The sequence below is a fragment of the Grampus griseus genome, assembly GCF_964374135.1.
Source record: "Grampus griseus genome assembly, chromosome: 1".
NCBI classification, from domain to species: domain Eukaryota; kingdom Metazoa; phylum Chordata; class Mammalia; order Artiodactyla; family Delphinidae; genus Grampus; species Grampus griseus.
This window is the reverse complement of record NC_139017.1, coordinates 33031378-33056896: the sequence shown is the minus strand read 5'-3', so window position 1 is coordinate 33056896 and position 25519 is coordinate 33031378. Positions and strand designations below refer to the sequence as shown.

Genomic DNA, 25519 nt, shown 5'->3' with positions numbered 1-25519 from the left:
CTCCCCGCTCCTCTGCCACCCCGGGGGCTTGACAGGCAGGATGGACCAGAGCTCGCCCTGCAGCTGCCTGAGTCTACCTGTGTGATGACTGCATATAGAAAGGCTGTTTAAAACGTCCTTCAGAGCATGACAGTTTCCAGAGAACCAATCTTGATTAGATTTCTTAGGACAAGCAGACCAGACACCCGAAACTGACAGAGGAGGCCATTGATTTAGAAACACAGCAGCCTCTTCCCCAGCCTCCACTTCTGTGCTGGGCTTTTTGTTCATTTCAACAAAGGCACTTCGAGAAAAATTCAGTCCTTGTTTTTTCATTGAAATTTTTGGTTCCATTATATATAAAAATGATTGCTTTGGTGGAGGTTAAGGGGTAGAAGGAAAGTGAGGTTGATTACACTTGTATTGTTGCTTTTGATATGTAGTTGTATTAATAAAAGGAAGCTAATAATAAAGTATCTGGGGATTTGAGGATTATCTATCCATCAAAACTACTGGTTCTTAAATACTGTGTTTTATATATTCAATGTAGGTTATGTGTTCTTTTGTTCTTCTTCTATTAGCATGTCTGCTTAACCATTTGTCTACTTACATTGCTATTAACCAAGCACACTTTTTTTTTTTTTAATAAAAAGGCGACTACAACACAGTTAAAAGTAACTATGGCTCTGAAGTTGTCTGCTTGCTGTCACAGAGCCTCCTCTAGTTGTCCTTGAGGAGGGAGCAAAGGACTCTGTGCGTAGTTTTCCCACATCTAGAGATCTGCCAGACGTTCTCTTGTAGTTAAGCTGTGGCCGGCTGTTGCCGATTGAGACCTTGACCCTGGCAGCGGGCTTCCTCTTCCCAAGCGTCCCCATGTGTCTGTGGTCACTGCACAGGTGCTTTCGGCCATTGTCTGTCCCTTGTTGGACTTCAGCCAACCAGGGTAAATCTCTCTGGGTGGTTTCAAGCCCCGCTGACTGCTCACAAGCTGCATCAGCAGGGGAGATCAGTAGCTTTACAACCCAGCCTTTTGAGCAGCGTGTTCTCCGAGGCAACGGTCTGGTCCTTTGATTTCTGGGCTTTGCTTCTGAATGTGAATTGTCCCGAGTTGGCAAGGAAGCTAGCAGCTGCTAGAGTGCTGGGCTTGGAACCAGGTAAGATGGATTTTAATTGCTGATTTCCCATTTCTCTGGCACCAGCTGATCGTGGAACAGCAGGATGAGCAGTTGGAGCTGGTCTCTGGCAGCATCGGGGTGCTGAAGAACATGTCCCAGCGCATCGGAGGGGAGCTGGAGGAGCAGGCAGTGTGAGTACCGAGATGCCCCTCTTGCCGCAGAGAAATGGCGGGAAAAGCCGTCTTAAGGACCCGTAAAGAGCCTGACAGTTACGTGGCTAGTAAAACCAAAAGCTATTTTGCTTATAGCTGCATCTTTATTCTGTTTCACAGAATGGCCTCTCCAAAAGAAGCGAATCTGTCAGATACAATTTTCAACAGGGTTTAGGCAAAGTTATTAACATTTTTAAACACCTGCAAAAACAGGAACAAATTCCTCCAAACAGGTATTTGAAGTATTGTTGTGAATGGGAATGTGAAACTGATACGGCTGTGTAAGCTCTGTGGAGATTTTTGTCCCAAAGAGGATAGGACATGGGCTAACTTAACATCCCATGCCTCTCCCACTACATTCAACTGGCCTTTCTGCTCTGTATCTTTAATTTTAATTTTATGGGGAAAAAAGTATCAATTTAATTCCAACTGATAAAAAATTCTTCCCCCACAAAAAGAAAAGAAAACGCAAGAAAATATAACTGGACTTATTTTTCCTTAAGAACAATCTCTTTGAGCACTCCTGAAGTATGACACCAAAAACAGCATTCTTAAATGCTACCATATATATATAATACCTTTACCATTTCACAAATACCTTTTCTGAAAAAAATAATCGTTCCACTAGGATATTTCAGAAACTCTCCTACCTCGATTTTGTGTTCAACGTTATGGATTCATTCATTACAAATTCAAATTGGGCATCTTGTTCTACTGGAAGGCCCCTGGGTATCCACAGAGGAGCCCAGAGAATAGACAGTGTCCCTGCCATCAGAGTTTACTGGTCACTGGATGGAACAGATGTTGCATAAATGGTGCAAGTCGTTAAGTGATGACAGAGGTGGAGGGCTAGGCTACCGCGGTAGGGGATGCGTGGTGCCTTGAGGGCCCTAATAGCCTGAACTGCAGACCTGACTCAGTCTAAAGTCCCTGAGAAGAGAAGAGAGGTTTAACTGGGACCAGAAGGATGAGTAGAAGGTAGCCAGGTGGGGTGAGACTGGGTGGGAGAAGCGGGGGAGAGGGGAGGGCCTACCGGAAGGAAGAAAGAGCCCTGTGACGATTTCAGGGTGAAAAAGTGCACAGAACAGAGAGGTTTAGTGTGTCTAGAGCATGGGGATTGAGAGGGAGGTTGCAGAAGTGAAGTCAGGCAGAGAACAGATCAGGGAAGGCCCTAGAAGCCATGTTAAGGAGTTCGGACTTTTTATTCAAAGGGCAGTGGGAAACACAGCCCCAGCGAAGGTTGTGTTAGTAATGCCGTGGTCAGGTTTATGTTTTGGGGGAAGCCCATCATTCTGTGGTTTAGATGATGAACCACGGTGGAAAAGACTGGAAGCAGGGAGACCAGGTCGGAAGCTGGCAGAATAAGAATCTAGGCATGCAGTTTAATTTGTCTAAAATGCATTCTTACCCTCAAATGTATTGTGGGGATGGGAAAGGACGAATTACTTGAGCAGTTTCCCTGGTTGGGTAGAGGTAGAGCCTGGCAGACTTCTGGTTACAGATGGTGAACTGAACACAACCTCTTATCTCTGCTTTTTCTCTAAAGTCCATTAGAACAGGAACAGAGGGAATTTTTTTTTTTTTGCGGTACGCAGGCCTCTCGCTGCTGTGGCCTCTCCCTGCTGTGGCCACTCCCGTGGCGGAGCACAGGCTCCGGACGCGCAGGCTCAGTGACCATGGCTCACGGGCCCAGCTGCTCCGTGGCGTGTGGGATCCTCCCAGACCGGGACACAAACCCGTGCAGACTCTCAACCACTGAGCCACCAGGGAAGCCCAGGAATTTTTTTTTAACGGCATAATATCTATGGGGACATAGAGCTTGGAATAAGAAGCATTGACCTTTACATTTTAGATACTGCAAAATAGATGAATGGTTACTGACTCAACAGACCTGAGAAAGCCAAATCTTCGGCTAGCCAGAGGGGAGAGCCAAGGAGCGGTGTGATTCATGCCCCAAACCCCCGAGCTGGGAGAGGAGCGTTTCCTCACTTATGATAGTGTAAACCCTGAATGTTGACCTTATCAAACCGTGACCCAGTTATATTGGAAGGAAGGAAGGGGCAAGAGAAGTGGGAAGGATGCTGATGTGGGGTATGGAATGGGAGGAGGGCCAAGCCCTAGCTTTTCATTGTGCGCAGTCAGCAGGGTCAGGATACTGAAGTGCCAGCGTGTAGCTTCAAAAACTGGAGAAAAGCACCGAGAGAACAGTGTGAGGGGCTGAAAGCAGTGGCCCTCGGGGATGCGAGACAGCTGTGTTTTTTTTTTTATAAGAGGCCTTGTAGGTCTGTTTAGCTCTACAAACCGTGTATGTGTATAACTCTAATAAAAATAGTAAGTAAATTAAAAGGGAAAAACATGGGTCTTGGACTTAGACCTCTGCTGTCCAGTACAATAGCCACCAGCCATCAAGTACTTGAAATGTGGCCAGTCTGAACTGAGAAGGGCCTGAGCGTAAATGCATACCAGATTCTGAAGACTTAGTATGAATAAAATGTAAAATTACATGTCAGAATGATAATTTTTAGGTATATTGGGCTAAATAGGTCGTTAAAATTAATTCCCCCCCCCCTTTTAATGTGGCTACTAAAAAATACTAAGCGGCATATGTGACTCACATTGTATTTCTTTTGGACAGCGCTGAGTTAGTTGGAGCTGGGCTAGAAACTTGGTTAGTGGGTGGTTAGTGGGTGTACTTGGGCTGGAGGTTGGATGACTTACCCGTTTTTGTCTTCAGTAAGAAAAGTAGCTCAGCATTTGGCCCTGCCCGGATAGGTCTGCCAGCTGCAGGGCCCAGATGCTACCAGGATCTAAAATGAGCAACAAATGTTTTAATTTGAAAATTCAGGTAAGGGACAAAGGCTTGTTTATTTAGTTGTCAACATGGAGTTTATTTAATGATTGACTTAATGAGGAGTTGGTTGCCGGAATCCTGCAGGGCTCTCAGGTGCCTCATGTGGGCACAGCCCAAGACCGGTAGTTCTAGCTGCCCTTGATGCTGCCAGGGGAATAAAGCGTGGTTAATAAGCCCGCCGGTGCTAATTGGTGTGTCACGTTCCAGCCTCAGGATAATCACATATTAATCTTAAGTTGAAAAGTCTGGAATGCTTAGTAATTTATGAAATTAAACACCGTTGGTATAAGTATTTTGGTGTCTTCTTTCCCACCTGCACCTTGGACAGCAACCAGTGTGAGCTTGTCCTCTGTGGGTGTAGATGAGGTGCACACACTGTCAGGAACTCAGCCCTGAGGCCGCCAGCTTTATGCTAAAGCACAGGGTGCCTTAAAGGAGGTGCTTATTTGATCAAAGTGTATTTCTTAACTCACACTGCTGTAAAGTGCTTTGTGTATGACAGGAACCCTGGCAGGGAAGCTGCGCTGATAGGATTGCCCCATTTTACAGATAAGCAAACAGGGTCCCTTGTCCAAGGAAGCAAGTGGCAAAGCCTGGTTGTCTGGCTTCACACCGTGTTCTTTCTGCTACACTGCACTGCTGCTGAGTTTGTATTATTGTATGGTCAGGTCCACACTGGCCTTGTCTGCAATTCTGAAATCTAGAAAGCTCTAAAAAATTCAAAATTAAAAAAAATTTTTCAGCAAACTCATGTTACAGAAAAACCTAACCTGAACTGACTGCAGCTATGACTCCTCATAGTTTTCTTTGCAGAAATAGTAACTTGTGTGTTTGATTATGGGGACTGTCCCAGACCCTGCTGGGGTCTTGGCTAATACACAGTGTATGTAACTTACTACTTCTTTAAATTTCCAAAGTTCTGAAATCAAAAACATACCTTGTCCTAAGGATAAAAGACTGGGGGCTTGACCCCAACGTTGCCTGTTGGATGTTTGCTAAAACTGAGGCCCGGATCCATGGCCAGTGTATCTGGAGACTGTGCTGACCAGCTGCCTCCTGCGTCTGCTTGTCTTTCTAGTATGTTGGATGATTTCTCTCACGAGTTGGAGAGCACTCAGTCTCGGCTGGACAATGTGATGAAGAAGCTTGCAAAAGTATCTCACATGACCAGTGGTATGTATGCGCTTTTAAGCTCGAGAATTCTTACTAAATTCTAGAGACACAGTCTAGGGGGTCTCTCACAGGTATGCCCATTCAGATCCCTTTCCTCTGGCGCATTTTTCTCATGCTTTGGGGTCAGAGAGTAGAAGACCAGCACGCACGGGCTTTGTCTCCTGCTCGTGGCCTTCACCTGGGAAGTGCCTTTGTGGTCCGCACCGTGCAAGGCTGATGGTGTCAGATGACGTTCCTTCTGGTGGAGTAACTTTCTTTACAATTACAAAATCCTTCTTTTTCTTTTTTTTTCCTATTTCCTTGCCAAAATAGGGAATTCATTTTAAAACAGTAATTAAGAGCCAGTTACTGTTTCTCCTGGACTGACTTTTCACCGAAAGAAAAACCTCTACCATTTCAGAATAAGATGGCCTTGCAGATCTCATTTAAACTATTTTTATTTAAATTTGTAGTAAACTATTCCAGCAAATTCGCACCAGGCTGGAGATAAAGAAGCAACATTTTTCAAATTAGTTACTGTGTAGGAAGATGTTTTCCAGTGACTATTTTTTTTGTTACTACAACCCATCTTCCCTATTATATGAGAAATAATACCTTTTTAAGTCAAAAGAAAATCCAGTATCTTTTTTTCCCTTTATTTGTGGGAGTCTCCGGGTGAAGGGAGGAACTGAGACATTCTTCAAGGTCATTGTGAGGATTAAATGAAATAATAATTAGTGTACAAGCGTTTAATGGTGTCTCTCACATATTAGTACATAGTAAATGTTTGTTTGAAAAAAAATAAAGGATAAGACAGGTGGAAGATGGCCCTGGGGGCAAAGGACCTGTTATATTCAAGACAAAGGGAAGCTCCTAGCTTCCCGGTTTCCTTCATTCTCTCCAGGGGCAAATATCTTCATGCTTCTAGCAGGCTCTTCATTGCCTGCGGCAGGCACCAGCTTAGTTCATCTTCCACACACCTAGAGGGAGGTTTGCAAAGTCCTCTCCTGCTTCCCTCTATTCTCTCCTCTTCCACCCAACCCCTCTTTAAAAAAAAAAAAGCGTTTTACTGAAGTATTACATAACCAATTTCAACCAGATCTCTCACTAGTTTATGTATTAGTCGCAAAGTCAAGTAGCTACTTCAGCACCAGTTTTGTTTGGAGAAGAGCAGCGGAACAAAGATGCACTGTGTCCTTGTCCCCAGCATTCTGGGTATGAATAATTTAGAAAAGTACTTGCATTGTGGTAAGTGTTTCGGTGTGTATAAATAGCACTAGGCCTGCTTATGCCTTCTCCTACTTGCCCCCAGAAGAAAAGTTTGGGGAGCAAAGTAAGAACTTCAGTTATGTTTGTCTAAGAAAGAGAGCCAGGAAACAGAGCCTTTAGCCTGAAAGGCCCTTAGGTTTGGACAGCTTGCCTGTGGGGCTCATTTTAATCTCTGTTTGCTCCCCAGAGAATTGCTCGGGGCCTCCTACTTGGCGGTGTTGGCTGCAATTTGACAGCGAGGCAATTTGTGTTTGTCTTTGTTTTCCTCCATAACTTTTAGGAAAGTTCACTGCTTTTCAACCAAGCCTGTGCATAAAGAGTGTCAAGACACGCTGAAGTTTGATTAGGCAGTAACTGAATGCCCATGCTCCACAGCCCTGCAGAGGCGAGACCTCCGCGCGCCCCCCCCCCCCCCCAGTGCTGGCTGCTTCCTGGGCAGAAATCACCCAAGACGCCATGCTTACTATTTTGAATGACCCAAGAGAGACTAATCTTGTCAATCTCCTACCCTCAAAAAGTATATTCTTTTGTGTGGATACCAAGGTTTTCTTCCCCTCACTTTCCCAAATTCTGTTGTTCATCTTTTCTCTTTAGGGGAAGAGACTATATTGGGAGGGGGAAAAAACCTGTGGAGTCCCCTTTTTCCCCCTGACTTTTTGAGGCAGGTCCTGAGCTTGCAAAAAGCTGGTTTTGTGACTTGAGGTCACAAAAGCCCTTGTGGTTAGTATACCCGCCCCTTCTGGGGGTAAGTCTGCTAGGGTAACAGCTCGGGGTTGCCCAGTTCATGCTTCCTAGAAGCAACTTAACACTTCAGAGGAAAGTGCATTTAAAAGAGCATTCCTGGGTTGTGCTAGCTTGTGTGATGGCTGTCCTCCTTGATGAAAACCCCTATTTAGTTCAGTTGCAGAAGAGAAAGTGAGTGGAGGTGGGAGGAGGGTTGGGTAGAGGCTGACGGGAAGCTGGTTCAGTATTGGAAATCGAGGTCTGAGATGGCAGGATGCCTTGTTAGGAAGCATTTCCCTTGACTGTATCATCCTAGAATATAGACTAATCATTTTAATGAGAGGGCTTTTAAATTGTCATAAACATTTAAAAATAGATGAAAGAATGCTAGGTACTTGAGTTTTCTGGACCACTGAAGTGATAGTTAAACAGATTAATACTATTATCTATTAATACCATAATCTATTATCTATTATTCTTATAGGCCAGCTCTGCTTCCCCACACCTTTTGGACTAGTCTTGTTTCAGAAAAGGAACAGATGGACTTGAGGTCTTGACCCTAATCCCCAGTTACTAAGTGAGTTTCTGGCATGTGTGATGGAGAGCAGGATGAGCCACTAGGAAGGTACTTGCTTTACTCACTACTGTTTGGTAGCAGTTCTCTTGGCCGGTTCTAAGACTTTGCCGTCCGTGGCATTTAAGTAACTGAAGTACATGTTTTGTGGACTTGGCGCATTGCTTTGTGGAGAGTTCTGCAGTGTATTTTCTTAGATTCAGACCTTTTTATAATGTGATTCTCAGTGGCTCTGGTGTGCGAAAATCTGCAGGCTTTCAAATAAACTTTCGGTGAATCAGTGTATGCACCTTTATATTTCTACTTAAATGGAACTCTTACTTCCAGCAGTTGAGCTGCATTGTCAGGCTTTATCTCAGCCTGACCCTTTGTGCAAAACAGCAGGGCTCCTCTGTGGAGAGGCTTGCTCTTCCTACATCTGCCCAAGTGAAGGGTGCATCCTGACGACAGACAGCATCCTGTGCCCCGACTGTGGGCCCGCAGAGGGTGCAAGGGTATTCGTGTTGTGTAGTTTTCCCAGCAGCCCTGAGAGTTAGGGGGACGCAGTCAGGATTGTGGGCGGGAGCCTGTGTGGGCCCTTCTGTCCCTCGGGGCCTCCTTGCTCTAGGCCATTTAGATGGATTCTGGCTACTCTGTTTACTGCACCTCTTCTAAATTGTGAGTAGGGCAGAAAGCTTCAGAAAAGACATTCCACTTTTACTTATAGATAAGCTGTGTCAGTTACTTTAACACAGTTACTGGTTAAGTGATCTTTCTTGCCCAGGGGTGGTGTGAAGTTCATCACCCCGTGATCACTGCAGCTTGCTTTTTCAGCTCATTGTTTCCTGAAGTGACCAGCAGTAGCTTTCATCTCCTTTCTATCCTTCCATTGTGCTCATTAAGAAAAGAACATGATTACTGTTTAAATGATTTGATTTTGGTGGGAGATTAAAGCTGACGAGCTCTGATCTGTAATACCAACGCCAACATCTTTTCCAGGGATGTGGTAACTGCCAGAAGAGAACTGTGATCCATAGATTTTAATTAGAGACTTGAGACACAAAGCAGGTACTTGTTACAAGGCTGGCTTTCAGGGGACGGGCAGGGTTGTGAATGCACGTGCAGTGCAGGCCAGGAAGAGCAGCGGTAAGAGTCCAGGTGCCTGGGCAGGTTCAGAGCAGCGGTAAGAGTCCAGGTGCCCGCGCAGGTTCAGGGCCTCTGCCCATTCTGTCTGCATCCAGGTGTTGCCTTAAGTTTCCTGTCACTGTATCTTGGGGTACGTCGAGTCCCGGGAGAGCTGACCCTCGTGTCCTGCCTTCCAGATCGGCGCCAGTGGTGTGCCATCGCTGTCCTCTTCGTGGTCCTCCTGGTCGTGCTCATCCTCTTCTTAGTGCTGTGACAGCGTGGCCCCCGGCTCGCTTCCTCCTGCACAGGAACCTGAGGGGAGAGGGAGAAGCAGCGCACGGTGTGCCCGCCCCTCGCGTCCCTCGCCTGGAAACACAGCCTGCGCTGACTTTTCTCTCTGTGACCCCACCATGGAGATCAGGTCCTTCAGCCCAGCTTGGGGAGGGCCGGCGGGAAGAGGAAGTCGACGACTGCACACTCCTGGTGCCCCCTGGCCTGGATCCGAGGACAGCGGGCCCTGCTTTGCCCCCCTGGACCTCGCTCCCCCGGAGGGCCTTCGAGGAATCCAGAAAAATTCGCAGACTCGGCTCGTGTTGGCTGTTGCTCATTCCATCCGTCTTGGCAGCTCCTCCTGCCCCCCACCCCCGGCTCAGACCCTTCCCCCGCCAGACAGCACGCGCTGGCCCATCCAGGGGCATCCATCGGGGATGTGGGCCCCTGGGTGGGTTTCACATCCTGTCGCGGCAGCGTCCCTTTGCCCCTGAAAGCTGGCGGTTAGTGGGGACAGAGGGCTCGGAAGTACTTTGTGACAGAAGATGCAGTGACTGGTTTTTCAGGGATAAGTGCTAGGGTGAAAGTGCTTCCCCGAGCACAGTTTTTTGTGGTAGGAATAACCAATGGAAAAGAATGAAAAGCACTGGGCTTTGGGGGTGCTGGCAACTTATGGCTTGAATGGAAGGGAGGACAGGGCAGCAGGACACAGCTGGAGAGGGCGGGTGAGGTCACCAGGGTCAGGCCCTTGCTGGATTCATGTCGCTATCCTACAGCCTCCTCCCTAGAGGTGCAAGTTGCATTTCTTAGAGTGACCCTTAGATGAGCAGCTCACGTGAGTGGACTGAGATCCCGAGGTGGTGTCATCGGCAGTTATTTTATTCCTGCAGCACTCTGCCTTGGGGGCTGGGGGGGGGGGCGGGGGCAGCACGTTGATTACATTTACTCAGAAACTATAATGTCAAGAAGGCTAGTTCTGGACCAGATTTTTCTTACCCTGTGAGTGATTGCAAGGATGGGTAGGTGAACTTGGTTCCTTTTTCCCTGAGATGACAGTTCAATTTTATCATCCATTCAAATAACTGAGCCAATCGAAATTTAAATGACAGACACTTCAGTTGGGTTTTATAGCTGAAACTGCTGAGACACTGTACCCTTCACGCTTCTGATGACTTTTAAAATGCCTCCCGTGTACACATGTATATAGGATATTTTTATAACCTCCCTGATGAAAACCTAATATTGAAGTAGCAGCTGCGCCCAGAGCCAGCACTTGGCAGTGGAGGCTGCAGGTCTCTCCTCACTATCTTTTTTGCACTTGGGAAGCACAGCAACATCTGGGTAGAGTTCTAGCTTTGACTTCCAGCTCCCCATCTCTTGGGGCCCACTCCTCAGCACGCTTTTTTTTCTTGTTTTGTTTGTATCGTTTGTTTGTGTTGGGCTTTTGTTTTCTGTGTGTGTGTGTGTGTGTGTGTGTGTGTGTGTGGTTTGTAATGATGTACTTGCCTAGCTAACCTTTGAATTGCACTTTTTAATAAATATTTGTAACAGTTTTTTAAAGAAGGGTATTATATCATGGTAGGTAAGGAAATCTGCCTGTCGATGAACGCTAAAAGCAGGTTTATAAAACTAAAAGGGTGATTGACATCCACGTTTACACTCAACTCTATGTGACATATAAGTTATTTCTTTTCAAATTAGAAAAAAAAGTGATTATTACAAAGGGCTTCAGGTGTAGGATACTAGATTATTTGTTTTACAGAGTTTTGAGACTTTGTTAAGATAGCCTTCTACAAACCGAGGACAGGGCTGGTCCTTAGATTTGCATTAAAATGTACACGTCTTTTTAAATATCCACGTGGACCTTGTCTCAGTACTGTAATCCGCACTTTCCACGTGACACGAAGCAGCCGGCTTCTTGATGAATTACAGGGTTGCCCTGTTTTAACGCCATGCCATTATCTGGGCGTTACCAGATTTACTGTGCCCCTCGAAACTGACGTGTGTCAGCGGGGCCTGTTGGGAACACGCTGGTCATGAGTGAGTAAGCTTCTCCCCAGGCTTCAGGGACCAAGTTCTGTGACGCCGAGGCTTAACCACTAAATGTGTGGGGCTATTTAGAGCCGGCAGGCTCGCTGATTTAAGGTGTTTGCTAAACAGTGGCTGTTGTAGACCAGACTGGGCTAAAGCCGAAGAGGAATCTGTTTAGAAAGAAAAATTGCTTAAAGTCCCGTCACTGCGGCATTCTCCCTGTAGGGCCACTGCTCTTTCTGGCCTCGGAGGAGCCGTTCTCCGATAGGCCGCCTCTTCATGTGTTTGTCAGAGCTGCTTGGCCCGAGATGTAACCTCCGGCCTACGTGACCTGATCCTGAGACCCACCCTGTTGTACCAGGACTGAGCAGTCACTACAGACCAGTGTTCACTTGAAGACCATGCCCACGGCCCAGTCAGACTCCAGACTGGCAGAGAGAGCATGCCAGGGGCTTAGGTTTCCTCATCAGTGATCCTGATGCTTTGGGTTCCTTGCAAGTGGTCCCCTGACCCTGAGTGGTGGACTGGGGGGGGGGGCGGAGTGGATGCCCGCGACACCCCTACTAGGCTTAGAGGCACTTCCTGTAGCCGTGGGGCTTTCTCTCTCCTTCAGCCTCTGTACTTTGTGCTGTACTCGTCATTGCTAAAAAACTGGCAGAATATGACGGCTAACAAACAGAAAGAGCTCGACTTCTGTTTCTTGGAAGAGCATTTCTCCTCCACTGGTTTGGTGAGGTGGGGTGTAGAATGGGGTAATGAACCATGGAGAGCATTTGCCAGAGTGGGACTCCAGCTGGAAAAGCGAAATACCTTTATTTTTTCGTCCTGATTTTTGATCTTGTCTTTGTGAGAACCGTGAAGAATCACAATGCGCTCTGTGTGCCGCTACCGTGTGGCAATTGGAAGTCGCAGCATGTATGTTACATGAGGATCTTCACGCCAGAGTCGGGGGAGAAACTTGGTAACTTGCCCATTATTCTCTGCTTTTAGCCAGAGTTAAACAGACTGATGGGTCTGGTAGCCAACAACTTGGCAACTTCCACTCCTTCTCACCTCGTGAGATTAAGGGCTGCGAAGAAAAATGTAGTCTTAACTCCAGCAGAAATCTGTCTCCGCTAAGTGTTTTACCTTCTGTAAGTGAAGGTGGCAGAGCCAAGATCTTCCTTTTGGTAATTTCCCTGTCAAGTGAGACCATTACCACCTTTCTAGAGAACGCATAGCATTTGAAGATCTCAAACCAACTGATAAATAGTTGTTGTTTTCCCACTCTGGAATTTCGACCATTTGGCGTTACCTTGTACACAGGACAAATTTGTAAACAAAACAAAATTCGGACTGTCTGGAAAGCTGAAGTTCTAAAACACAGAACGCACTACTGTCAGTGCTCCCTCTTCGTCTAACTCGCTTTGGCATTTCTTCCACTCCCAGGTTTTTTAAGATTTTTTTTTTCTTTTTGAAGACTGTTCTTTGTCCATCAAGAGCAGAGAGAAGGTGAAGCCAAAGGGTCCTCAGCCCTGCAGTCAGGTGGCGCTGTCCCCGACCACAGTCGGGACACGAGGACAGGGCCCCGAGGGGCCGTCAGGCGCAGCGGCCTCTTCCTCCAGGGCCCTGCTCGAGGGGCAGCTCAGCCCCTGGGCTGCCCTGGCAGGAGGAGGTAAGACTCTGTCCTGCCCAGCTCCCATCCTTCACAGAATATGCTTGTGCTGCAAACAAGGAGCTCCTGTCTTGCAAGGCCCGTGTCGGTCTGTTGTCTATAAAACATGGGTGCCGTCCCACCATGGCTGCCTGATAACGCTCACAGGGAGGCTGCTGTCGCGTCCAGAACCCCAGGAGAGTTCTTAGTAGCGAGGACAGCCCTTCAGAGCCTAGGACGGCACTGTTGTGAACCTGGAGACCGAAGCCGGGTGCCGGGTCCCCCAGGCTGGGCCCGAAGCTCCAAGCTAGCGGACTTCTGGGGTGTTAGCATCCCTGACGGTAGCCTCAGAAGCACTTATGGTCACTTAGCTCAGTAGTCCTCTTGTTTCAGAGCTGAAACACTTTCAGCTCCCGCAGCAGACATGGGAGTCACTGGGTGGGTTGCAGTGCAGACTTGGCACCGGGGAGCCTGCACCCCATCTGGACCAAGCTGACCTCAGTGACATGACGTAGTCTGGTAGTGGCTTGTCACGCTCCCGCCTCAGCCCAGCCACTTGATGTCTTTTGCTTTTGGACAACCACTGGCGCTCTGGTCACGTTGCTGCGATCTCCATGCGCTGAAAGTTCTTTGTTATATGATATTATAAGTCTCTTTACTAGGACAGAAGCTTGGGGAGGTGAGGATAAAAGAAAAAGAACTTGGTTTCCCTCCGACATAAGCTAATGTGTTGGCGCTGTCTTCCTTCTGATGTGACCTTTGTCCAGAAATGCCCTTCCCCGAGGCCGTGCAGATGGGAGCTGTGCTTAGACTGGGATTGTCCGATCACCTGCCCTACTGCCGGGGTTTCACATGAACATTTCATGGTCCTGGTTTGCCAGCTGCAGCCAGACGCTTTGTGAGAAAGTATATTTTACCTTTTTTTTTTTTTTTTAAAGGTTATGCGTTATCAAACCCGGAAGCCACTTAATTATCCAGGGGTGTTAGAAATAAGACCACCTGGCTTTGCTGTCTGCTGACTGGAGCTCTTGAGCCTGTTCCCTGGCGGCAGCCCAGCACTCCACTCCAGCCCGGCTTTCTGTCAGCCCCGGGGTGGGACCGAGTTCAGGACGGTTCTTTCCTGCTCTGCAGAAAGTAGGTTCTGGCTGAGACCCTGCTACTGAATGGGAATTGTGATGCCACAGTTAGTCGGTTCTGGGAGAGACAGCCGTCCTAATCCTCAGGTAGATAGTGCGTCTGTGCCCTGTTGTCTGTGCGAGGTGGAGAGGCCAGGCAGGTGTCCCACTAATTAAGTTACTGGAACTGCTCTACGTGCCATGCTATGACGTCCTGGCTGACCCAGGCTGGGAGAACGCGCAGGGTTGGGGGGTGGGCTGGAAACCCGGAAAGGGCCAAAGAAAGCAAGCTGTAAATGATGATGGATTTGGTTTTTGTAAGTGGAAGTAAGCTTTCACCGGCTCATTTGTAATAAAAAATTAATGTAATTAAAAACAGAGTGTGTAATACGTGGCAGTGCTCAGCAGGACTAAACGATTGTTTTTTCCTTTCAAGGATAAATAACCTTACGGCGTTTTATTTTTAATTAACTAGAAGGTACAAACAAAAGAAGTGAGATCAAGGATTAGAAATGCAAAATGCCGCGGTGATTTCCAGATGGTGCTCTCCCCGCACCCAACACGAGAACGGTGCCAGAGCCCTGGTGCCAGCAGTTCACAGCCCCGCTGTGGGTAGAGCTTGCTTCCTGTATGCAGTGGGTCTCCAAGTGTGGTGTGGGACCGTCGGCGGCGGCGGCATCCCCTGGTAACTTGCTAGAAATGCAGATTCGCGAGCCCCGCCCCAGACTCACAGACTGGGGTGGGGTGAGTGGGCTGTTTAACAAGCCCTCCAGGGGATTTGATGCACAGTCAAGTGTGCGAACCACTGCTTCTGCATCGTGGAATTTAGGCTGCAGTAAACCACCCCTGTAAAATGAAACAGCTTCATGGCCTTCATTGTAATCCTGACATTAAACAAATGTTGATGACACTATAAACTTGAAAACTTAAAAAAACCCCAAAAACTTGTGTTTAAAAAAGCCTCAACTAGCCATCCTTAGAAGTGATATTTTTGCACCCTTAAGTTTATCAGTAATGTTTCTTACTTCTACTCTTGAAATCATGTTACAACTGTATAAAGACTACTGTTCAGTATTAAAGAGAAATGGAGAGACCATGAACTTTGTCCTGGTTTTTGATTTGGTTGGTTTTTATTTTTAGTTCTTTTCATACCGAAACAGAGCTTCCTCCCCTCCTTCCATCCCCACTAGTAAACATGGATACGTGCGTATGTCTGGGGTGGGAAAAGTTTGTGCCTGGTGGAAGATGTGAATTCTAAACTCTTTTCTCTGGCTGAGCACGTTATATGAATTCTTAAACCCCCAAGCAGCCATACTGTTCCTTTCCAATATCATACGACACAGTTTCAGTTGGAATGAGGCACCTGAGGGAGCAGAGAGACTAGAACACAAAGGAACTGAGTCCCGTATTTCCCTCTTGCTGAAGTGTTAACCAACAAGGATAGTGCCCATCCCAGCTGGTAGCTCTGCGGGAGAAGGCGACCGGGCTACGTGAGCTCCTTAAGGGCAGGGATCTTCCTCATTCCTCTTGCCATCATCACCCTTGCTCAGCCTGACTGAGCACCTTCTGTGTGCCAGGCACTGTTCTAAGTACTTGCTGTTAACACATATAGCACTGGAAATGGCTGTGTGAACCAGAGAGGTTTCTTCATCTAATATTATTATCTCAGATCTGCACATGGGGAAATTGGAAAACAAGTAGTTTCTCAAGGTCCATCCACTGGACCACATACTGTGCCCCCGCTGCCTCACATAGAAATTGGCCCAGCAGTGCTTCCCGAGTCCTCAGCCTGACGTCCCCCTAATCGCCAGAAGGGGCAGAGGCGAATCAACATACCAACCAGCCTCGACAGAGGAGTGAGTGCTTATTTTGAGAGGTAACGGTGACTATTTCAGGAGGAGGAAATGGTTCCATGTATCTCCTGATAAAAGCCGATCACCTCCCTGTACCCCAGGGGCCAACGTGGACCACGTGGCGTGGACAAGGGGAGAAGCGCATGCCCACGGCTCAGCAAGAGTGCTGTTGTTCCCAAGGTCCCACTGGCTGCGAGTCTTACACAGAACTCTTGTTGGAAGTGCTAAAAGACGAGGCCGAGGCCCGAGGCAAAAACGGAACTCACAGGACGGGAAGACCCATGCGTGCCATCACAATGTTTTCACTGTCCAAGAGGACACGTTCCAAGTCAGTGCGCCCCCATCCCTGGAACATCGGGGTGTCAGTTGTCTGGGAACAGGGCCCCCACTCCAGGATGCCGACAGCCAGAACGCAGCGGTGGCTCCTGTTTGGTGCAGGCAGAGCCTAAGCACAGACTTCCGCGCCACTACCTCTCAGGGAGGGAGCGATGGGCTCCAGAAGCCGCCTTGGACTTGGACATGTACTCGCAAGGCCAGCCTCCCTGACCTCTGCACTGCCGCTTCCTCCCTCCCGTTCTCCGTCCTCCCTCAGGGACACCGTTAAATACTTCGTGTCCATTCACAAAAGCTCACGGAACTGGCCGGCCTTTGGGAAGGTCCTCAACTCTTCCAGGAGCAAATTTCTCAATCTTTGTATCTCATTAGTAGCTAATACTTCTGGCCAATACTTGATGAGAATCTGATGTGCCAGCAGGTCTTTGACCAAGGCCTTAGGGACACGTTGAGGAAGTTAAAACACTTTTTTGTTTATTCTCACAACTCCATGAGGGAAACACTCTTTTTTGGGGTTTGGATTTTATAAGTTTACTTATTTATTTTTGGCTGCCTTGGGTCTTCGTTGCTGCGCGCGGGCTTTCTCTAGTTGCGGCGAGCAGGGGCTTCTCTTCATTGCAGTGCAGGGGCTTCTCATTGCAGTGGCTTCTCTTGGTTGCAGAGCATGGGCTGTAGGCGTGTAGGGCGTCAGCAGTTGTGGCACATGGGCTCAGTTGTGGCGCGCAGGCTCTAGAGCGCAGGCTCAGTGGTTGTGGCACATGGGCTTAGTCGCTCTGCGGACATGTGGGATCTTCCCAGACCAGGGCTCGAACCCGTGTCCCCTGCATTGGCAGGCGGATTCTTAACCCCAGCGCCACCAGGGAAGTCCCAAGGGAAATACTGTTGAGGCCCATTTTGTACCTGAAAACTAGGGCATGGAGCAATTCAGGAATTTGCCCACGGTTACAATCAGTGAATGGTAGAGTCAGAATGGGAACCCAGGTCTGACTGGACCATTATGCAGCCTCCCTGAAAAGTCACCATCCAGGTTTCAGGGGTGGCAAGCAGATATTTCTTTCAGCAAGCCATTGTTCTAACCAGAGAAACGGTAGAGTAAAGCCGAGGAGAGGAAGAGGGATCAAATAACCTGCAGTACAAGTTAGCAGCGGATGAAAGCACTGAACTAGAAGTGCCGAAGATGATGATGGACACCAGCCACCTTGGACTAGACCATAACTCGAACCCTACAAGCCTACTGCAGAGTTCAAGAAATCTGATCAAGGACCTCAATCAAGCGGTTCAGCCTTGCTGATGAAATTTTCTGGAGCTCTTGTTTATTTGGCTGGAAATGTGCAAAAAATAAGTGAGGCAAACATTATATAAACTCAGAAAAGCCTGGAAACAGTCTGGGGAGCACAGGATGAGAAAGTTGTGGCATCTGAAGGCTGCTGTGAGCTCCCGTGGCTGCCAGCATTCCTTGTTCCTGAGATAACACCGAGCTGGAGGGAGGCTAGTGAGCCTGGGGCTGGCTCTCCTGGGAAGCCTTTCTGCTCACCAGGTGCAATGGGGCCTCCTGCCTGGGGCTCCCATTGTAGCCCTTGGCACACGGGTTTGTCTCTGCACAGCTGTAGCTGCCTCCACCCTGGGTATATGGGCATCGCAAGGGCAGGGCAGGCCTCTCCCCAGTACCCGGCATCTGGCCAGACCCATAAGGGCAGCTTCACACTGTGAGTTGGGGCCTGAGTCCAGATTGCAGAAGGACAAGACAAAGGCGGGCCCAGCAGGCAGCCCAGCATCCACAGGAGAGCCCGGATACCCTCCAGGCCTGGCAGGACAGCTGTTAAACCCTGGCGCCGTGGGCAGAGTGTCAGAGCCAGTCCCAGCAGCCCCTTCCTCGGGGCCCAGCACTCCGACCTAGCCAAACCCGCAGCCTAAGAGAGCTGGGCAGAGCTGCCTGCCAAGGAAGGCTGTTGCCATTTCTAAGCAGGTGCTCTGGCTCTATAGGAAAAGGAAAACTCAGAGAGGATGATGGGGAGGGAGGGAAGGAAGGGGACCAGGTGACAGCCCAGCCTTTGCAATAGCTCTGGAGGCAGCCTGGAGACTTGGGGTGGGAAATGGGTTGGGCAGATTAGCCAGGGAAGTCCAATTGTTGCCAGGTAAGTTTGGTAGAGGATAAACAAGCAGTTCTATGGGAAAAGAACCACAATGAAGAGCCCTTGGTACCAGATTCTACGGGAGCTAAGGGGAGGGGGCCACAGCATGCAGGTGTTGAAACTGAGCAGGACCCTGTGGGGCTCCTGGGCACAGAAGCCTTTCTGTCCCCCATTTCTTGTTTGTAGGGAACAGACTCCAGCCTCCATGACCTTCCCTGAGTTCCAAAGGGCAGATTCGAACAGCTGCTAATCAGAGAGGGGAGGGGATGCAGAGACAAGGGAGGAGCGGCCAAGAAACAATAGTGCAGCCTTGGGGCAGGTCCTGGTTCTGCCTCAGGGGATACACATAACAATATCTTTGAGTTCTTTACAGAACTAAAAGCCTAACAAATGGAAGATGTTGGCATTCTTCATTCCAGGGAAGACGCCCTGAGGCCAAATTAAAGGAACCAGGAGATTACCTGAGACCAGATTAAAGGGGTGCAGGCCCTGCACACACCCTAATCTTATCAGCAACCCCACCCTTGAACCACTGCTATAAAACTCCTCACCAAATCCTCCCGGATTGGGACACAGTTTTCAAGGCACGAGCCTGCCGTGTCCCCCTTTGCCTGGCAAAGCAATAAAGCTGTTCTTTTCTACTTCACTCAAAACTCTGTCTCCGAGATTCCATTCGGCACTGGTGCACAAGTTTTCAGCATCAGTGTCAGGGAATGCTTCCCAGGGCAGGCACCTCTGACATTTTTGAAGGCTGTCTGGGGTCGGTGGGTGGACAAGGGGAAGATAGCTCCAACAAAGGCGCACAAATAAGCTAAATGAATGGGTGGATGAATGAATGCATGGAGTTGGGGTGTGGTGGAACCAAGAAACCAACAACTGAAGCTCAAACCAATAAATGTTCACGTGGGACTTCTGCTGCCAGAGGCCAGCTTGGAGGACCAGGAAGTCCAGTCCAGTCACTGCGTTCCACCCCCAGGGCACAGGCCTCCTCTAGATGACAGGGATGTAGGAGCAAGGAGGCCTCTTCCCCCCCCCCCCCCCCACGCAGGGGCCAGGTGCATTCACGCCAGCCGCCAGGCCAGGTTTCATCAGCTTCCAAGTTGGGCAGCGCTGGGCCCTGAGGACAGAATGGAGGGGCCAGCCTCCCGGCCTCAGCCCCAGGGCCTGTTCTATGCCACCCTCAGAGCATGGCCAGAACACACTTCAGATTACAACTGAGGACACACGTCTGAAAGAAGCGTTTCCCACACAAAACCTACCCTTGCCTTGTGCAAGGAAGCTGTTATTTTTTAATGTTGGTCTTTCTTTAAAAGATAGATTTTGTGACCCACTAGTGGTTGTGCCTGCAGTTAAGGAAACACTTCTGTAAAATGATTTGCCTGCCCTACTCCTCTCCCCCCCGCGGGGAGGTGGGAGTGCCAGCTCCATTTCCCTGAAGCAAAACCCGAGCCAAGCCCCCCACACCGTCATGGTGAAGGTCACTGCGGAGCCGGGCCTCGCGAGCTGCTCACCGACGGAGGTGAGCCCCACAGGGTCCCAGGAAGGTTAATGGACGCAGGCGGGGAGTTGCAGAGGGCCGGGTTCAAATCCTCCCTCCGCTAATTACTTGCTGTGTGACCTTGGATCACACCTTGGATAAGTAATTTAACCCCGGAGTTTCGGACTCCTAGTTCGTAACACGGAGATAAGTAGTCCCTCCCTCGCAGTGTCGCCGTAAGCATTCAGGATTGTGACCATTATGTCCCCAGCAGAGCTCTGGAATACTTGAGCAGGCAGAGCAGGGTGGGAGACGGCACAGCGCCTGCGCGTCCCTGAATTCCCAGGTTCAACTTGATTTCCAAAATTCGAGCGGTGCCTGCTGTTCCTCCACGCGACAGCCCTCGGGGCACTGCGCGCACCAGGTCCCCATTACTGCACCCCGCCACGCGTGCCCGCCCCTGCGTCGCCTCACTGCCCCTCCCGCCGGCTCCAGCTCGTCCCCCAGGCCGCGCTCGGCGCGCCGCCACCACCGCCTTCTTAGAGCCGGGCGCGCGCTCCGTGCAACTCCAGGCTGCCCTCTCTCCCCCGCCCCCGCCCCCAACGGTGCGTTCCTCGAGGCTAAACTGAGGGTCGTCTTCCCCCCGGCCCCGGGCGCCGAGCCAAGTGTCCTGGGTGTGCGGGGTGTGGGGCGTGTAAAACCCCCAACAACCCGGCCCCGTCAAACTCCAGGCTCCAACCCTCCTGCGGCTGTGAGCGCGCCTGCGCCCAGCTGGACGTCCCCAACGGGGCAGCGTCCGGGCGCATCCCTGGCCCCAAGACGAGCGGCCGGAGGCGCGGAGACGCGGACCGAGGCAGGCGGCCTGGAGCGCAGACCCGCCCCAGCCTCCTGCCGGCGCGGCGGGGGCCTCCGGGTCAGCGGAGGGGCGGGAAGGGTGCGGCCGGCGCAGAGCCCCACCCGGCCGACCCGACTTGCCCGCGACACCCGAGGAACAAAGTAGCCTCGCGGGGAGGGCGCGGTGGGCGCCGGGTAGTAGCCCGCACAGTCGCCCCCTGGTCGCTGTCCCGCGACACACCTCGGTCCCCACGCCGGGGGCACCCGGCCGCACCCTGCCAAGGAGACGCGCTCTCGCCTCCCACCTAACCCTCCGCCACCGAGAAGAGGCGCCCCGGAAAACAAACAAACAAAAAACAGAAAACCAATCAGCGTCGGGGCGCCCTGGCCTCCCAGGCCTGCCTGGCGAGCACCGGGCCCGCGGTTTCGGCTGGAGGCTTCGGAACTTGCCATCCCACCCCACCCCACCCCGCTCCCGTCATCCTAAGGATTTGACGTCACGCCTGAGGTTAAAGTTGGTGCCACTTTCTGTACCGTGTTGTTGCAGTGTCAGGTGCCTACCTGTGCGAAGCGAGGTCTGGACACGTAGCGTACCATTACACTGCCACCGGAGGGGCAGAGAGCCGACTCGGGAGAAGTCCATACCTTTACACATGCTGTTTATTTTCCGTGTCTGGGCGTCCTTTCCCTTACCTTCCTGTGAGTTCCTCCTCGTTTTACAAAACCCAGCGTGGACGCACTTCCTCCCACTGCGTAAGCCTGCCTTCCCCCGCCCCCCCACGTCTCCCGCCCCGCCCCTCTCCGCTAACCACTTAGGCTCGCCACCGGGGCTAACCAGGTGCTTCCTCTCACTTCCCACCAGGCCAGGTGGGAATGCTTGATCTGCCCCTAGCCTCTGGCCTGGTAAGGTAGAGCCCGTCTTTCTCATCTGTCTGAGCTCCTGCCTGGCATGTGGCCTGGCGCCTAGTTAACACGAGGCTCTAAGTAAGAGCGTTCTGATGGTCCTGTGGGAGGCGCGGATGACGCAGGGCTGGACATAGCTTTCTAGGTCAGTAGTTCCCCAGGCAGAGCAGATGGGGAAGGTCACACAGGAGGCTGGAGAACCCAAAGCCCCCTCCCACCCGCACAAGTCGGGGCCCAGCATCTTACCCCAGGAAGGAGGGCCTTCTGCCTCTGTGGAATTAGAGCAAGGAAGGTCTACTTCACACACAGCTCAGAGTGCCTCCCTCCCTCCCCCCCATCCAGCCTTTTCTGGCATGGGGGGAGCGAGCTGCATCCAGCCTTTGCTGGCATGGGGGGAGCGAGCTGCAGTAGGAAGAGTGGGCGCTGAGTCAGAGTGCGGGTCTGAATGGCCTCCATTGCTGCTAAACTTGGTTCTCCATCTGTGTAAATGAAGACAATAAATGGGACATCCCAGGCTGGACTATTTTAAGGACAAAATAAGATGTGTCAAGAGCCTGACCCCCCCACCTGGGATGTAACAGATGCAGCTGCTCAGTACCCCCTAGAGACCTTTCCCTGCCCAGTCCCAGCCCTAGCACCCCACCCTCACTTCCATTTCTTCTCAGCTGAGGCAGGGTATCGGTATCGTCATCCTCACCAGAGAGAGAAAACAGAGGTGATTTTTGCCCCAGAAGCATTTTTCAACACGAAATTTCCCCAAAGTTTTATGACCACAAGGCCACAAGCTGGGGTACGGGAGCCACTAGGGTTTCCCCACTCCTGTAGTTTCTGCTGTGGGACTATTTCTATGCTTTGGGGGCCCCAGGCTGCTCTCTGAGGTGTCCCAGCACCCTCTTCACATCCTGAAGGCCCAAGCACTTGTTCCATTGGTCCCCCTGCTCACCTGCTAGAGCCTCCCCAACCCCCCTTCATCCCACCCCAGGCCAGCCCAGCCTCCCCGTCCTGCAGTGCTGGGGGGCTCTGGGAGCCATGCTTTCCCCCCACCCTCCAGGGACAGTAAAGAGGGGTTTTAACTGGCTCCTGCTGATAAGGCCCGAGGAGGGGAGAACACTCACTGCACACACACTCCACAGGATTGCCTGACCCCTTCCCCCATCCTCTTTCTCTCAGGCCACGTGTCTCCTTCAGCGACCTTGCCTGCTGAGAGGTGCAGCAACACTCACTCTAACCTGATTCTGTTGTGTTTTCAGCACAGCCTGCACCCAGCCAGTTGTAAAAAAGCCCTGGGCTGCCCACTCCAAGCCCCCCCCCCATCCCCACTGCTCCTATCCGAGGCCCCTTAGCTCCATTCTGTCTCCTGCTCCGAAATGCACCTTGCCCAAGGCTCCTCCACCAGCCAAAGGATGGTCTCTGCAGGCTTCCGCCTTAACCCTGGCGTCACCCCAACCCCAGGGGCCTCCCCAGCCCTCCCCCTCTGGCATGCCAACACTGCTCACTGCTGTGCGTGTTTCCTCCCTCCCCCTCCCCTCCCCCTCCTCCACCCCAGGCCCCTGCCAGGCTAGTGAAGGTCAAGTGAGCATCCAGCCCAGAATTTAGCAATTCAGAGTAGGGTAAGTTTCAGCGTTGTTCTTTAATAATTTAAGACTGACACACAGCCACCTACTCCCAGAGAGTCCCAACCCTTTGGGCAGTGGACGCGCCCAGGCAGGACAGCCCATCCTGCTGCTCGTGCGCTGCCATCTCCCTGCCAGCGGCCCACCTACAGCTGCCCTCAGGGAGTCTGGGCAGAGAGCTTGTGGCTGGGGACAGCTTGGCACCAGCTGCAGCCCGTGTCCAAGGTCACAGGAGAAGGAAGACAGAGGTCCTCATGGCCAGGCTGTGGTGGGGGGCAGGGCTGGTCTGGCCGGTCCCCCTGGCCACAGCTGCACTTCCCTGAAATTGGTCTCGGTTTCATTTTGTTCCTTCAACCTTATATCACAAAGATTTCCCAGAACTTCCTAATATTCTGACTACCAGATAACATCTCCCAGATGTTCTCCCACCAGACCACATGTGCTAATTTTGGGTTTGGAATATATGGTCAATGGCTATAAGGCTGTTACTCCAGGACACTTTGTCCATTTCTGGAAAAAAAAGCAAAGGTGTCGAATGGGAGCTGGGAGAAATGAGACTGAAAAAGGCGGGCTCAAGGCCAATATGGCCGAGTACTTTCTTTGGCTCTGGAGTGGGAGGGGCTGGGGGAGCCCTTGACAGTGTGGGATGGGACCTGGGGGTAAGGCGATGCTCAGGGACCAACCGAAGGACCCACTGAATCTCTCTCCTCCCCCTGCCAACAAAGGTGCAGGAAGACGTTGACAACACCTCAGGCCTGGTCAGGGCGGAAGACCCATATCTTTTTCCCGGTTCTGCATAAATTAACATCCTCAAACAACATACACAAACAGGCTCCTTCCCTCTGCTAAAGTGGTCAGTCACAGAAGCCCTGCCGAGGCCCAAGGGGTTACGAGCCACCATGTTCATTTTCAGTAGACAAAGCAGCTTTATGTAGTGCATTCCCAGCCACCCCTGGGGCGGCTCAGAGTTTCCAAGGGGGTGACGGTGAGGGCAAAGGCACCTCTGGGTCACCGTGGGACAGGCCTCTGCCTCAGCACACGGATCGACAAGCTCTCCGAGTGGGCCAGGAGCTCCCTAATGTGAGCCAAGCCCAGCCCTGCAACCTTGGCCCCGTTCACCTCGAGGATCTCATCCCCCACTCCCAGCAGCCCCGAGTACAGCTTGGCCGTCCTCTCATCAGCCATCTCCTGCACGTAGAGCCCTGCAAAGGAGAACAGGAGAACTGACACAGGCAATCCAAATCAAGGACATGCAGCTCTGTGGAAGGCCCAGGTGGATGCTGTTTGGGGTGGAGGGGAGGCAGGTGCTCATACAGGGCACTACACACACACACGCACACACGCACACACACTCTCCCTCATTGTTCCACTTCACAACCGCAACTGGCCTTATAAATAGATAGTGTGCCCACCTCCATGGTATAACTTCATTTCTCTGTCTCCTCTTTTAAAATCCTCCTAATACAAATGATGCTTTAAGCTGTTATTATTCATGTATACCCCAGTGTGAATGAGCTAATCTTATCTTTTTCTGGGATAAGCTTTGATTGTAAAATAGGGAGGAAAATGTTGAAAAATTGAGACAAAGACCTACTACATGCCTGGCACCCTGCTAGGTGGGATTCACAAATAAGACCCAGCTGCTGCCCTCAAGTAGCTGGGGGGTGGATGGTATCACTGGAGTAGCGAACGTGGCTGAGGTCGAATCCAAACCTGGTTTGCTTCACAGGATTGTCTGGGACTAGCCCTGGCCTCAGTCTTCCTCGGATACGGTTCCTTACTTAGGATTCAGAGGCTTCTGGGCAAAAGCCCAGGAAACATAGAAATTCTGGCCGCGTGTTTAAAGTCATCGTGGCTCACTTCTCCTTTCTTCACACATACTCTCTCCCCTCAGTGACCTCAAGAGGCCCCACCTGGCTGGGACCATTCCCTGGGTCTCTAAGGTAGGGTGAGCCTGGGAAGAACCTGCTTCTCCTTTCCTGGAGTTCAATTCGAGGAACTCAGTGGAGCAGGCTCTGGAAGGTTCTGGAAGCCTCGAGCTGCGCTGGGCTCCCTTGCTACACAGTGCAGGACGGTCCAGCTGAGGGAGCCCCTCTTGCCTCAACTTCTGCTGAAAACCTTACAAACTCTCCGTCAGCTGCTTCCACTTGACAGTAAGGGAGCACAGGCTCTTCCAGGGAAAGTTGGGTGCCCTCCACCCGGACGCACTGAGTGAGCACAGGTGTGCAGAGCTCAGGCCCTTCCGCAGGAGGACTGCAGGGTGGGGACCCTATGCCGCGACAGCCCCTGCAGGACTCACTCAGGTTAGCGTTGCCTTAAGCACCCTCGCTGCTCCCCAGCCTGGAC

The 25519-nt window shown here is 51.0% G+C and overlaps 2 protein-coding genes and 1 long non-coding RNA gene across 4 annotated transcripts in view; 1 reads left to right on the top strand and 2 right to left on the bottom strand.

The window, feature by feature from the left end:
- The window catches only part of STX6 (syntaxin 6), a 40411-nt gene extending 30325 nt beyond the window's left edge, over positions 1 to 10086 (top strand). Inside the window, exons 6-8 of the mRNA XM_082666176.1 lie at positions 1179 to 1285; positions 5236 to 5330; positions 9177 to 10086. Coding sequence (XP_082522302.1) covers positions 1179 to 1285; positions 5236 to 5330; positions 9177 to 9253 — 279 coding nt within the window. The 3' untranslated portion in view covers positions 9254 to 10086. The remainder of the gene's footprint in view (positions 1 to 1178; positions 1286 to 5235; positions 5331 to 9176) is intronic.
- LOC309829930 lies at positions 699 to 21342 on the bottom strand. The gene is made up of 3 exons (XR_014297445.1): positions 21219 to 21342; positions 4025 to 4113; positions 699 to 1268 (listed from the first exon to the last, which is right to left on the bottom strand). It is a non-coding gene; the product is annotated as an uncharacterized lncRNA (long non-coding RNA).
- Positions 21343 to 24140: 2798 nt separating this feature from the next.
- Positions 24141 to 25519, bottom strand: part of KIAA1614 — a gene marked incomplete at its 5' end in the record, with an annotated part of 35163 nt that continues 33784 nt past the window's right edge. For both annotated transcript variants that reach the window (XM_082666168.1, XM_082666169.1), the window contains one exon: positions 24141 to 24375. In XM_082666168.1, the coding sequence (XP_082522294.1) occupies positions 24182 to 24375 (194 nt within the window). In that variant the 3' untranslated portion in view covers positions 24141 to 24181. The remainder of the gene's footprint in view (positions 24376 to 25519) is intronic.